Source organism: Sphaerodactylus townsendi, linkage group LG11 (assembly GCF_021028975.2).
Source record: "Sphaerodactylus townsendi isolate TG3544 linkage group LG11, MPM_Stown_v2.3, whole genome shotgun sequence".
In the NCBI taxonomy this organism is placed as follows: domain Eukaryota; kingdom Metazoa; phylum Chordata; class Lepidosauria; order Squamata; family Sphaerodactylidae; genus Sphaerodactylus; species Sphaerodactylus townsendi.
This window is the reverse complement of record NC_059435.1, coordinates 47,151,527-47,167,447: the sequence shown is the minus strand read 5'-3', so window position 1 is coordinate 47,167,447 and position 15,921 is coordinate 47,151,527. Positions and strand designations below refer to the sequence as shown.

The 15,921-nt window shown below is 38.4% G+C and overlaps 1 protein-coding gene across 1 annotated transcript in view; it reads right to left on the bottom strand.

Moving 5' to 3' along the window:
- Positions 1 to 15,921, bottom strand: part of THSD7A (thrombospondin type 1 domain containing 7A) — a 324,043-nt gene that overhangs the window by 92,792 nt on the left and 215,330 nt on the right. Inside the window, exon 9 of the mRNA XM_048510570.1 lies at positions 1,689 to 1,880. Within this exon, the coding sequence (XP_048366527.1) occupies positions 1,689 to 1,880 (192 nt within the window). The remainder of the gene's footprint in view (positions 1 to 1,688; positions 1,881 to 15,921) is intronic.

Genomic DNA, 15,921 nt, shown 5'->3' with positions numbered 1-15,921 from the left:
TCTCCGTTTAGTCTCCCAACTGCTATTTTCCCCTCCCTTCGACATTGTTTCTTTTTACAGTTTCAACATTCAGTAAAAGTTCATCACCATTAAAAACTTTCAAAGTGAAAAAGTAATGTCACACTCTCATCTTTTTTGTTAACCAGGTTGTGGACAATGAAGACCTACAATTGTTAAGTGAGTTAGAACCAGGTAATGACCTCCAATAGATTACTGCCTGTAGGAACAATCACATAAATATGTTCCACTGGAATGGCTAAACTGTTGCCATCCATTGTTGAAGGTGAACAGACAGCCATTATTTGTCAGATAGCACATGACAAAATTGCATAATGGATTTACAGGCACAAGGATGACAACAGATTTGATTAAAGTGAAGGCTAAAAGTTATAATCTAAATTGATACGATTTGAATTTGGAATGTAATCAGAGAAGTGAAAGTGACAGGTCAGCTGCCTGGAAACAGTATTACAGTTCTGGAAGATTATCTTTTATTCATGAGTGCTATGCACTCTTTATGGATAAAGTTGAATAAAAGTACTTCAGTAATTTGTAACTTAATTTTTTTCTTGTATATGTGTACTGGTCTTAGATGAGGTTTGCAGAGGTTTCCATCTATATTTCTGATGCTGTCCCATATAGTAAGACTATAGCCCCAAGAGTTCCCAGATACCCAATCACATGTGTAAATTCAGATATCAGTAGTACTCTCCCTCAACAGCCAGAACTGAAGCACCTCTCCTCATTCAAACTTTTTTGCTCTCTTCCTATGTATTTCTGTAAACATGCTACAACCCCCTAAATTTCGTATGTTTTTGACCATCATCACAAGATAAGGCACATTACTTTAAATCTAGCTACAAAGAAGAATGCAGACCTACCAAAGCATACTCATGAATGCTGTATTTAAACATGCTTCTACAGTCTTTCCTACTTTCCTCTGCTTAGATTTCTTTGCTTAGCATGTATGTTCTTGGAGCAATAGTTGTATGTTTGTCTAGACAATGAGGCTGCTGCCATAAAAAGGGCTGGCTGCCTGGGAAAGGGTCATGGTTCAGTGGCAAAACAGCTGCTTAGAACACTGAAGGCCCACATTCATTTTCCAGCACCTCCAATTCACAGAATTAGGTAGTAGGTGCTCTGAAAGATCTCCACCTAAGATCCTAGAAATCCACGGGCAACCAGAATAGACAATATTAATTCAGATATACCATCTAAGTATAAGGCAGTGTCATGTGCAGAGGTGGGATCCAACCAGTTCTCACCACTTCTCTAGAAGTGGTTACTAATTTTTTCTGAGTGCCGAGAAGGGCTTACTAAAGCAACCTCCCTGCCCAATAGGGACTGGAGGTGCGTGTGTGCGGCGGCGCCACTGTTTGAATCCCACCATCGGAACCTGTTATTAAAATTTTTGGATCCCACCACTGGTCATGTGTACCAGTTTGATACCTGATCCATATAAAACAGGAGACTAAACTGAAACAAAAACTGAAAGATGAAGAAATATCTTGCAAAATATAATCAACAAAATGGATTCCTGTTTTGAAAATACCAGTACTGGTATAATTTCAAAAGAAAGTGTTGAAGTCATTGTTTCGTTCGAATCACACCTCCTAATACTGCTAATGACCAAAAGGGAATATTAAGAATACACCACCAAATACCAAAATCACTGAAAATGAACTCACCTTCACCTGCATATGCCAAGATAGAACGGGCACGCATCTGTTTTCCTTCTGTGGTTTTGCCGGAGCAGGTGTGTGAGCAGGAGGACCATCCAGACCACGTGCTGAGTACACAATCCTTTGGGCATGGAACATCGCAAATGATGGGGACTGGATAGATAGCATCTCTGCACAGCTGTCTATCAACTTCTTCTCCTGGGGGGAAAAAAGGCCAATAGCAGTCTATCATTGCTAATTTAACGTAAATTGAGAAGTCTTCGCCCAGATGGGCACAAAAATAAATTAGATTCTGTTGTTTTGTGAAAACAACGTAAACTGATTAGTTATCAAAGGGATTGTGTCTTCCACAGCCTGATGTTAAAAAATATGTCACAATACTCAAATGCCCTGATGCACTTGAAATGGATCTGACTTAGTGATGAGAGAGAGGTTCAAATTTATGTTACAGAATCATTTGGCGGAGGAGAAAGTAAATTCTGAATTTAAAAAATTATTTAAAACACAGTACACATTTTTCCCATTGGAACTATTTTACTGTACTCCGCCATTATATATTTGAGCTTTACTAACACAAGTATCTCAGGTTATGTGTAGATCTATGGGATCACTAGAAGATTTTAATTAGGAAAAAACAAAGAATAAATGCAAACTTCATAGCTGGTATAAAATTTCAACTTTAAGTATGCCTTGGGTACAATATCTAAGCAGCCTCCCAATTATGGATTCGATTATTTTTCCTTCTGTGTTATAAGACCATAACAAAATAAGGAGAGCTGTGCTGGATCAGACCAGTAATCCATGTAGTCCAGCATCCTGTATCACAGGGTGGCCAACTAGTGATTATGGAGGGCCCAACAACAGGGAATAGAGGTTAAGGCCTCCCCCTGATTTTTCCTCCAAGCACCAATATTCAGAAGTGGGGATACCTTTTAGTCCTCATGGCTAACAGCCATTAATAGGCTTTCATTATTCAATAAATCAGTGTAATCCCCTTTTAAAGCTATCCATGACAGGGTCTATCACTACATTCTCCAGCAGTGAATTCAATATTTTAATCTTGTTGAGTAAGGGAACATTTTCTTTGGGTTTTCCAGCTCTTTCCTGCTTTCCAGTAGACCATTGACATGGTCTACTGCATTCTTGATAGACCCAAGCCAGCACCACAGCAAGCAACCTCCCCAGAAGGAGGCTGCATGGAAACTAAAAGGAAAGGGTAGGCAGAAGATAGACAAAATGACAGACTGGACCAGTGCAACTGGGGATGCTTTGCAAAAGACTTCCCTTCTAAACAGAAAACCATGGGAAAACCACACTCCAAAACAAACAGTCAGGCTGTGACCAGTAAGCGAACAAAAGCCCCAGAACATTAATCAATCCGAAACCCAAAAATGTAACTTATAGCGGACCCTAACTCAGACCTCTTGAGACAAAAAAAAAACAGGGCAGCAGAGGAATCACTAAAATATATTGCCCACAATTGACCACTTATGAAAACAAGAGACTTTTTAATGTCATATTTTAAAGTCATGTCAAAAAAGGTTTGGATTCAGCTTCATCTTTATTCAGCTACAAGAATCCCTAAAATAGATGGAAAAGTAAATTGTTCCCATAATGTTATAATTTCAACCTGTTTATTGGTGAGAAAAACCTCTCTCAACAGCATTATCTATGACCTATCTTTGAGACTTCTGTAGCATTCACATTGCCTTTATACAGGTAAAGTGAATTGAAAGTTCACCATGGCTCCTTCCGCACATGCAGAATAATGCACTTTCAAACTGCTTTCAGTGCTCTTTGAAGCTGTGCGGAATGGCAAAATCCACTTGCAAACAGTTGTGAAAGTGGTTTGAAAACACATTATTTTGCGTGTGCGGAAGGGGCCCATGTTTCATGATGATATAATTTATTTGATCAATCATACTACCACAGATCACGTTTATACAAAATGTTCAATAAAATATACCTGTAATACAATAAAATATTTGACATTTTTAACAATTTTGTTTTGCTGCTCTCATTCAAAAGAGGAGTCAATACTGAAGAATAAATTGCTTATTTGTCAGCTGTGTCAATGAAGTTGTTTCTCAGACACTCTAACCAAACACATTAAGTCTATTAGCTTTGTTCTGGACACTACCTCTGACCTTACTTTTAGTTATTAAAACATGAACACATCTTTTGAATAAACATATATTTAATGGGGGGTATTCTGGTTCTTGGATATTTAATGGGTTGCAAGTATTCTGATTCCTTGGTCACACTGAATATAACAGAATGCTGATAACACACACACACATACACACACACAAAGAAAGAAAGAGACAAAGACATGTGGAATGGGAAATCATGCCAATCGAAAGTAATAAAAGCCCCCAACCCTTTTCCCATAGGGCAGGAGTTTAATTGCTGTATAGAAAATAGAATGGCATGTAATCATAGCCTTTTAAACATCAAAATTACCTAAAGTCAATGAAATACTGTCACAGATTGCATACTGAAATGATGTATTAAAATCCAGTCTACCAGTATGCAAGTCTTATCTGACTGGAGGCAGCCGAATGGAACAAGGCTATAATTCATAATGGTTACTCCATCACTTTGGGGTTTATGTTGTTTAGATAGAATGGTTTCTAATATTTCACTAATGATTTTATGAACAACTCAGCCTCTCATAATGTAATATGCATCCAAGAACCAATCAACCAAGCTCTGTGAAAATAATTTCAATATAAATATCAAATCATTTGGCAGAAATCCCAACACAAACAAGCCACTGATGGTAGTGTGGTATTTGTATTTTATTCCAGTGTGGTTAAAAACAGGGGTAATGGTGAGTTGCATGCCTGCAAAAAAAAGGTAGTTCTCCCATTCTCATTTTCCCATGAGCACGTTACCCCCTGGCATTCATACTCTGATGTCACAGGGTTGGATCGAACCTAGAATGTTTAATTTAAACGCTCCTCTTCATTTGTTCAGTGTTGCCATCTGCTATCATCTGAGGTTTACCCCCACAAAAGGAATTCACCACCCATTCTTAGTCAAAGAGAAACAGCTTTTTGTGGGGGAGGAGGCAAGTGACATAGGCATACAAGATAATGGGAAGGAGGATCTCACTTGTCAACACACCATAACATTGAACAGCTGCTGATGCATCATGTTGAGAGAAGGGCACATGTCTATCAACAGTAATGACACCAGTTAGATGTGTGTTTGCCATTGGGAGAAGCACTTCACAGTAGATTCCTAATCTCCCAAATGTTTGTGCTCAAAGCAGGCATAACGTTAAAAACAACTTAGCAGAAGATATTCACTGGATCAAATTCTAAATAATCCAGTCAAGAAAAACAGCCCCAAGGTCTGTTCAGCAGCTCTAATAATCAACAGCGGTATTTAAAATCTGCAGCAAAAATAACTATTTACAGAATTCAATTACTTCAATTACTATACGGCATTAAATGTCAGTTTAAGATAAATGAAAACAAAAATAAATTTAATTTAATCAATAGAATAATGCTATATTTGAATCTTGAGAAATCATGCCTATGTAAGAATGTTTTGAGAGTGATCTGAAATTCACAGAGTAATGAATTTGCTAGAAACCAACACAATAGAAGATAATAAGAACAGAAATAGGGTAAGATCCATTACTAATTTTTAAACTGTAAAAAGATCAGTGGGTGGTTCTGAGCTGTTTTGTTAATTTTTTTACAGATAAAAAATAGCTTTTCTGAAGTTTACTCATATTCCATTGTAAATCAAAAGAGGGAAAGGTGGGATCTTTCAAACAATCTAATTAAAACAAAAATATGATCAAATAACTGATTTATTTGCATACAGTGAAGTTAACACTAAAGAAGATCAAAAGAGAAAGAGGGAGAAAGGAAAAATATGGAATCAGTACTTAAAACAACAAGCTTCTGAACCAATTATATTTAAACCCAAGCTAATTAAAGAACTTTAATTTTAATACTGATATTAATGACATATATTTCAAGCAATAATTTTGAAATATCACAAAAAGTGTCTGGGAATAACTGACTTGTCAGCAAGGTACCAGTGCATGATGGGACAAGTAAACAAGCTGAACTTCTTCTATATTTTTTAGGAAAACCGCAAAGCAGTTTGTTTACACATACCTTCCAGCTAAGCTTCTGGGCCAATAAAGCAGCAGTAAGTGATTTATGGAGTAGAGTAAACTCTAAGTACATGAGGTCCCAGAAGGCCTCTTCAGTTGAAGGTTGTAGCTGCCAAGGTTTATGCAGTTCCATGTAAAACATTACTCCAATTTCCATGAAATTACTGAAATATTTTGCATCTCATTTGCGTGTAACAGTAATAGCCCTCTTTTTAATACAAAATGGACCAATTTACTGCTGGTGAAATCTATGAGCCCGATAGCTGCGATAAAAGGAGGCTCACATACCTTCGTCCATCAATAGACTTAATTTCCTAGGATTCCTATATCGTGATTTGGGCAAAGGTTTTCCTTTGGCAGGAATTAGAACTTTTAAATCTTGTAAATGTGTCTGCAAAAGTTTTATTCCAACTTTACCTCAGGCAAGAGCCTAAAACACAAACACATTTGCAAATGGACCTATGATGGCAAAATCATTCTGCTGTTGAACATGAATACATAAACAACAACGTAGGGAGAGATCATAGGCAGTTGAAAACATAAGTAATTGTGTGTGTTTATTTATTTACTTCATTTATACTACTGCCTTTTCCCCCAACAGGGACATAAAGGAGCTTACATTATTCTCCTCTATGTCATTTTATTTTCACAATAACTGAGGTAGGTTAGACTGAGGAAATTTGACAGGTTCATGGTTGCCCAGCAAATTTCTGTGATGAACAGCGATTTGAACCTGGGTCTCCCAAATCCTAGTCCAACATGTTTGTTTGTATGTTTGTTTGTTTGTTTGTTTATAATTGGTCTTGTATACCGCCCTTTCCCCGAAGGGCTCTGGGCGGTGAACAACATGATAAAAACAATAATTACAATAAACCCCCATTAAAACAGATTAATAACAATGCATTGTTAACCTCTGTATTAGATATACTTGTTATGTGTGTTATGTGGCCTGAACCATGTTATGTGTGTTATGTGGCCCAAACCATGGCATTGTTTGCAATTAAGTCATGCCAAGCTCTGTTTGTCCACTGTATTTAATGAGTTAGCGATTCCCTATTCACATTCTCTCACTCAATTACTTGTTAAGTAGCTTCTGCCTCTAATTAAGTGCTTTAATTAGTTGATAGTTAATATTCTTAAGTCATTTCCTTTTAAAAAGCAAATGGAATTGATTTCAATTAAGATATTCAAATGTTTCTTACATCTGCTGGTGATGTCTGAAAGTCTCTCTTCAGATGTTTAAATACAATAAATGAATCTGTGTTAAAAATCAGCCACATATGACATTTTATTTGAGCACCCTGTGATTTCGGAAAAGAATCCAAAAACATTCTCATGACAGCAGTTCATCAGTTTTCACAACAGCTATTGTTTTCAATAGTGTCAGCTGATGGCGATTAAGTCAAATTGTATTTATGTTCATAGCAAAGTGTTAGGACTATCTATTCAATAGGGGTAGGCTTTAAAAAAGGCAACAAGATGCTTGCGATTTCACAAGATGCATGCCAAAAAAAAATCACAGAGACATATCCAGATTTTGTTTTAAGCTGATCTTTTAGCATAATAACTGCAGACTTTAGATAAATAGTGGGCAATGTAACAGTGGGCTCTGTAACTGTGGGCTACTAAACATATTACACAGCAGATCTATCTTCTGAATGTACAGCACCATCCAATGCCCTGGAGCCACCAGTAATCTCTGCATCCAGAACAGATTTCTGTCCATGGAGAATGACTGATTTGTCTCATCTTCCTTCTGAAATGCTGCTGCTGGGGAACATGGGAATCCCAGGAACAGTTTGATAGGAAAATCAGAGCACAAGAAAGGAATCCGTAAAAAATCACTCCCCTTTAAGTCATAGAAATCCTCTGTGGGATCCAAGCCAATAAATACTATAAAGAGAAGGTGGGTGTCCCTGAAGAGACACATATATAGGCCCATATACTGAGAACTATGCCTACTCATCAGACAAGGTCAAATCTTTCTATCTGCTTTGAGATCAGTCTTTCAGAGATCCCTAGACGTTGCCAAATTCCTGGCACTGGCACAACAGATTCGCCACAGATTTTAGTTAGTTAGTTTGTTTGTTTATTGTTTTAACTGCTGGAAATGTCTGAACCTACTTATTTTAACTTGATTCTCCTCAACCTCTCTGTTGTATTTTAAACTCATGCCAATAAAAGGTTGATAATGATGACATAGTGGGAGATACACAGGAGGAATGCAACTGACCATGGAACCCAGGTGAATCTCTTCCATATGTTACTTGCATCTCCCATCACACTTTGGGTATTCAACATGGCAATGCTGTAACTTGGTTCCAACATGCATATTAAGTGAAACATTTACATCCAGAATGAGGAGGGTCTGTGGCTTAATGGTAGAGCATCTGCTTGGTATGCAGAAAGTCCTACATTCAATTCCTGGCATCTCTAGCGAAAGGACCTGGCAGTGGGTGATATGAAAGACAACTGCCTGAGACCCTGGAAAGCAGCTGCCAGTCTGAGAAGACAACGCTAACTTGGATGGACCAAGTGTTTAATTCAGCTTCATTATATTCATGTGTTCGGTCAGATAATTTCACATACTGAACCAAGCACAATAATGAATATACAAGTATGACTTCAGAGAGAAAGGTTAACCACCCTTGCCTGCTCTTAAGAGATTGGTAGCTGACAGAAACAGTGTTCCTTGCTACCACAAGAAAGCTGAAGAAATATTTTCGGTCATATACATGAACCAAGATGGGAAAAAAATATTTTGGAAACTACCCCATCAATCCCAAACAAAGACTTAATGGCAGCTTTGAGAATGCAGTTGCAAACTTTTTCCATCTCAGGCAGGGCCATTCTTGGACAAACTAATCTGGTCACGGTAACACAAGCATGATGACACTATTCAGGTGAGATCAGGGGAATACAGACTTGCCTAGAAAATAGTCCAGAAACTTATGCTGCAACAAAAGGCAAGGACAAAAGCATCAAATGGGACCTATTATAGTTTCTATCATTTCAACTGCCCACTGATTTTTTTGCAGCACAATTCAAAGAACTGAAATAAGCCTTAAACAGCTAAGGATTATCTACTTTATCCATAAGACTGCCCAACACAATTTTGTTCCTCCACACAATTTCACAGGTCCACAAAAGTAGTGAGTATTTTGAGTGTTGTTTTCTGGAAGTTCACCTTGCCCTGTCATACTTTCCTTTAAAGGTATCTGTAAAGGCTATACTTTTCCAGAGAATTTCCTGAAAAGCTGAATCTGAACTGTGTCTTGCTGAGGTTTCTTCTGATTTCTTCTGAGGTTCTCTGGCTTTCTCTGTGATTCTATCCTGCTGCTTTAGATGCGATTATTTTTGATGGCTCTTGTTCATGCACTTGGTTTCATTTCTGATTTCAATGTTCTTGCTCTGTTTTGTAATTTTGATTTTATTTATTTATACACTTGCATTTTCTGTTTTCAGCATTGCTATAAACAAGCCTACTTTTATTGGAAGGGAAGAAAATAGAAAAAAAGCAAACAGTAGTAGATTATCCTACCTACCTACATACAGTGGACATAGGGACTTGAAGACTATTAATTAATGGTATAGTAGAGGATTCTGTTTTTCTGTACATTGCTTCCTAAAGTTCTTGTAGTGAACTAAACGGAGTGGATAATTGAGGGAGTGTGGAGAATACAGGTATATCCACAGTGTGCTGAGTGGCTAACAGGCAGTTGAAGACAGTACTGGTCCATCACCATTGAGTTATTGAATAGACATAGGCAGCAGGCAAGCACACCTGAAGAGTTGCCATTAGCTCCTAGATTAAACTATCACATCAGTGCTCTGTGACTATGCTGAGCACTGTTAGTCATTCTCCATCCATAGTTCTGGCTGCACTATCACCAAGTGGCCCATCCCAGTAATACTGGGATTTCTTCTACCTCACCTCAGTCACCACACAGCACTGGAAGTCAAGTGCTGCTTTGAGCTCTCTCTCTCTCTCTCTCTCTCTCAAAGCAAACAACAGTGCTAATGTGCCTCAGATATCATATTCATGTTCATACGGATCAATACCACTGTCTACAGATTATCCAATAGTGGGACACAGTGTATAACAGACCTCCCTCTGTGATACACCTCTGAAGATGCCAGCCACAGATGCAGGCGAAACGTTAGGAACAAGATCCACCAGACTATGGCCACCAGCCCGGAAAACCCACCAGAACCAGTTGAATCCAGCCATGAAAGCCTTCGACAATATTCAATATTTGATTATTCAGTAATTAAACAGCTGATCATTGTATTGTGTCCAGAAGCATTAATACTACTAAGCACTCTTCACATTTTTACTTTTTGTCCATTCAGAATAGATTTTTTTAATTTTTTTAAACTAGTAAGAATTATAACTGAAAACTACTTTCTTACAAGATAGTGTCATGGAGTTATGTTTATACATATAGTGTTATTCTAGCTAGTGAAAATAACACATATTTTTGAATATAATATTAATATCTTTTCCATTCCCATTGTCAGGTACCTTAATGGGAAAGCATATGTATCTCCATTTATATTACAGTCATCCATCAGGATTACGATCCTATAACTACAGCCAAAATTTGACAAACAGGGAAAAAACAAAACAAACAGGGAATGGAATAGTATTTCCCAGTCTAAAAAAATTAGTTTTAGTTGTAAAATACTGACCCATCTGCCAGATGTACAAGGAGGTTATATTAAGCAAGAATATGAAACAAATGCTTTCTCCATAACCATGTTGGCTGAAATTTTTTTTAAAATTTAATATCCTCAGGCTTTTAAGCTGGTATAACCTTTTCACTGTCTTGAAAATGCAATCTCTATTTTCTTTAAATTTTCCGGAAGAGAACTGCAGGGAAAGGGAACAATGCAGATGGAGAAGAGGTAACCTATTTTCTTTTTGTAAAATGCTACAATACACCTCAATTTAACTGGCCTACATCACCATATGAAAAGAACAGGATTTGTGTTTTATAAACATTTCAACTGTCCCATTAGTTATCTAGCCCCCAGGAAGGTGGGGGATGAGGATTCAATAGCCAAAGCACAACATAGTTAATATTGCTGACTTCGCATGCACAAGACAAATTGTGTTAGCCCTCATAATCTTATGTTACAATGTCATGTACCTTTGCTATTAATTAAGTGAGTTAACATCAACTCTCCAATATGCTGATTCAAAACTCAAGGCTGATTTACCGGTACCTCTTGCAACTTGTAGAATAGCCCTGTGGATACAATCATAAGGAATTAAGGCCTGACCTAGAACTCCATGCCTCTATGCACCTATATATGAGTAAGCTGAACTGCCATCTGTGGAACTGCGTATACTTTTATATATATTTTAATTATATTTTTTCAGTATATGGAACTGTTTTTAAACATGAATGACTAGCTGCTCTGAGCCCAGCCTCGGAGAGGAGATTATCAAATAATATATATAAATAAAGACCTTCTAGTCTCTGTGTTATAGGAATCACCAATTATTTTCCACATACCTCTTTGGTCACCTATAGCAATGAAGGTAACTATGGGAACTGGTACTGGTGCATGGTTACTTGAATCTACCAGTTTGAAAACAGAATCTGCAACATGGGGGGAGGTACTTGTTTATATCAAGACCCAAGGTATTTGCCATTCGAGAAATTTGTTTTGCATACTTTTCCAGGTCTTCCAAGTACCATGCCAGTTTCAGCTGGAGGTGTCAAGGGTAATTGATTCAGTAAGTTACTTTCTTTGAATCTATGACATTAAAGTATTCTTTGGTCTTGGCACCTCAAAAGTCTGCAGTGGTTTCATTCCATTTCCTTTTCAACCAGAGTTCAGGTTTTCTTGCTGTTGCACCCACATTTTTGTTGCTGTTGTTTGTTTTCTGTTGATTCCAAGGGGGTGAAAATTCATAAAACTTAGAATTTATTCTTTGGCCCACATAATGATCTATTGGTGAGTGTATTGTACTGTAACATCTCAATCAAATGGCAATGCCAACCTTGATAGTAACAGAGTTCATATAGACTAGAGCAGGGGTCTGCTACCTGTGACTCTCCAGATGTTTATGGACTACAATTCCCATCAGCCCCTTCCAGCATGGCAGGGGCTGCTGGGAATTGTAGTCCATGAACATCTGGAGAGTCACAGGTTGCAGACCCCTGGACTAGAGTGAGAATAATTTTGGTGTAACATAGACAGCTCATATCTATTTCTGCAAAAACTGGATCTGCCATAGTCATAGTGGTTACAAGTATCTGATTCTGGAGCCAATTCTTGTGTTCATGATGAATATATGTATAGGGATTGCTAACAGTAGTCATCTCTCTCAATGGTCATTTACATATGTGTGGCCTCCTTTGCTTTTAGCATACATTCCCTTCAGGTTACATTTTTGTTTACACACTTTCCCCCCCTCTTCAGAACTGATCCCCACTTTCAGATCTGAAAATTCCTGTTTTCTGAAGGCTCTATAAACATGACCCCCCCCCCCCACTTTGCAGGGAAAGTGAAGATCAGCCTGCGTAAAGATTTCCCCAGGGTTTTTTCCCTTCACTTCATCCTCCTACACCACTTCCTTCACTTCCATCCCATCCATACTCTATTTTGTGAATATCAGAGTTTTTGGGAGATTCACTCAAGATAATTCCTTTTTCTAAAAAAAATTCACAGTGATGTCTATTGATAGTGCAAGTGGATCCAGGGAAAATGACAAGGCTTGGTTAGTTGAGAAAGTACACCCAAGCCACCCACCCACCAGGTTTTGCTTGGAACAATACTGAAGGAGGGAGGGGGAAGCAGGGGAACATTTTATATGGAATGCTGCCACTGCCAGCCACCCCCTACTGCAGCCTCCCACCATGATCACACAAAGTTCACACAACTTCAATGGGTGCCTGCAGGGTGGTACAAACATGTGCACCTAAAGCTCTTGAGACCTAATGAGATCAGACTTGCAACAATGAAATTCAAAGCCTGAACCCCCCCCCCCAGCAGTAGTCAGAGAACCATCAATAAATCAGATGCCCCCCAAAGCTGGCAGGCAACTTCCCAGAATGCATGGCAAACCAAGCTGGCAGACAAAATGGCACATCGGCCCAGATGAAAAAAAGGCAGCCACAGCAGTGGAAACAAAAAAGTGGAGGGAAAAAAAGATGGTACAAACAGAAAAATCCCACTGCAAGGCAAAGATAGACTGCTTATTGGCCATCAAGTAGTACATGCATTAATGGCTGCTGCCTGGCAGCAGGAATCTGAATCTGCCTCTCAAGATAGAGAACAAGTTTGCTGACAGCTGCTTTTCCTTGAAACAGGAATTGTGCTGTCTCTTTAAGTGCAGCGGCATCAAACATTTTCTCAGTCTGTCCTTCAGAAACAGAACTGGCTAACTAAACTTCTAGAGAATCTAATCTATGCTCCAGAGGTAGACTGTACTTTTCCATCATTATGGAACATGCCCCAGACTCGATGCTGTTGGTTTGGAGTCTTTATCCAAGTGTTCATAATCTGTGTAGTCTAAATATTCTTATCTTTTTTTTTGTCTGTTCTTGAGAAAAAGCCAATGATTCTTTAAGTCTTGAGCTGTTAATGTATATTTTCTCCAAGTTAGTCTTACCAGATTTCTTTCATTGTGAGCTAATGTTTTGCTATTGCCTTGAACTTGAGGCTTTAGCCTGACTAAGGTTTCTCAGGACTGAAATAATTGTTTCCAACTGTTTTGATGACATCAATTTCTCAGTGAAGAGAGCTCTTTCCCACAATCAAGTTTTAAGCCAAGAATATCTATAGCCTCTTGCTTGTTTAGTAAAATGTAAGCAGTGTTGGCAACTGTCTTATTTATGCTCCTCACCTAAACACAACAAACACAACCTATGTCCATCTGTTGAGGGCAATTTCCCCCCACTGATAGAACAAAGATTTCTTTTGTTTCATATACTCAAGCACTTTTGTGGCTTAATGTTAAAAAGGCTGCCCTTTCACCATGAATTATTGAGTAAATGTGAAAACTTTATTAGGAAAGTAGTATATGACTTCTGGCCGAGATAGTTCTCAAAAAGATTACTGATACAGTGGTCAATCAAAAACTGAGGAGGAGAGCATTTGGCTCACTCCAGGCATAAACAGCTGGTGCTTGCCATTGATTGCAAGTGGAGATTGAGGTGAAAATGTTTACCTCAGAACAGGGGTAGGGAACCTGCGGCTCTCCAGATGTTCAGGAACTACAATTCCCATCAGCCCCTACCAGCATGGCCAATTGGCCATGCTGACAGAGGCTGATGGGAATTGTAGTTCCTGAACATCTGGAGCGCCGCAGGTTCCCTACCCCTGCCTCAGAACATTTCCGGATACACAAGATCCCACTGGTATCGAGCACAGAGATCACAAAGAAAAAAATTATTCTCATTTCAGAGGTTCTTTATGCTGCTCTATTACCATCTTATCTTCAGTCAAATACGTTATATTCCACAATATTTTTCAACAGCAAAAGTCTAAGGGGTTGCTAGAAGCCAAAATTGCTGAACAGAAAAAAAAGTGCTGAAGTGACTCTTATCAATGTCTCAGTTTACATAAATAGCATGGGGCTATAGTTTCAGTGTTTTCCAATACCAACACTCCAGCACATATTAAGAACAGCACAGCATTTTTGCGTCCAATATCAGTCTTCTGTGCAGTCTGACAGCAAGTTGCAACATTTTCAGGGTTCATTTGTTAATGCAGGCATACTGAGAATGATAAGGACCAGGGAACACCAGTATATTGATCATAACCAAGCTCAGTCAATCAAATGTCACCTTGGTAAAAATGAGGGGGAAAAGTAAGTTTGAAGACAGGCATGCGCTCCACTGGGAATAAAATCAATTTGAGCCAGGGGACCAAAACAGATCAATCTATCAGCCCAATAGGCCACATTTCAATAGAACAGACTGAGGGGCACATAAAACGCTGACAAGGCTAATGTAGAAGATTGTATTGCTTGTAAATATCTAACATTTCTAGGCGCACTGCATTGGGGAGGGGGAGGGGGAGCTTACTCCAATCTACTTTTCTTTACATAACCTCTTACACTGAACAAACCTATTGTTCCTGTATCCGTTATTAAGGGGATTTATCTATACCTCCTTTCATGACAAGATGTCTTTAGTGATGCAAAAATGAGGACAGAACTTGCACTGTCATTTGTGATGGAGAAATCATCTAATACCATCAATATTTTGTAGCATACAGCATTCCTTGAACTCCCCTTCAAGATAAGGGAACAAACACAGTAATCATAATCACCTCTAGTCAGCGCCACAACTCAGGCTTACTTCCAGGAAATTGATCTTAGGAGTGCACTGAAGATGTCAGGAAATTGTCCTTTGCATTTTATACTATTGGGGATCTAAACTAGCAAATCTGTCCAAAGCTAATGCACTCCAGAATTAACTTGTGAAGAATTTGGTTCTGGGTAGAGCATACAGAGTTGTGAGAATCATAACTTGATAAAGAGAGAAGGACAGGAAACAACATTGTCAGCAGGAGGTAAGGCTATAGTTCTTCGTTTAAAACACAAAAGGTGACAGCTTTTTTTAAAAAACAAAATTGGATATTTGCCCAGATTTCAAAGTCAAGAGAAACTGACTGCCAGAGCAGGCGTTAGTGGGAAACAAAGCTTGTACATGCCTTTGACCTGGAACAATTGACGGTGAAACATTTCATTTTTTCCCCTCTTGTAGCTAAGTTCTAAATATTTCATGTAATTCAGACAGCAGACTTGAGATGCTGCAATGGAGTATTATTGAGTTTAAATCAGTCTTATCGATCTGCAGAAACATACAAGGCCAAATATATGCTCAAATATGATCTGGATTGAAAAAAATACTTTTACAAGGACACTATACTGCCACCTGATTCTACCTTCCTCACTTAAGAATCACCTTGAGCTCCACAACTGAGCTATTTAAGAGTTTGGGAAGAGCAGTAACAGCAAAACAAAACTGACTCTTAGACACTGCAGTAAGAAATCAATTTTCGTTTATGGAAGCACTGAGATTCTTATTCATGATTCTATGTCTTTCTGCCTCAGTGTCATGGGTTGCAAGTATGCAG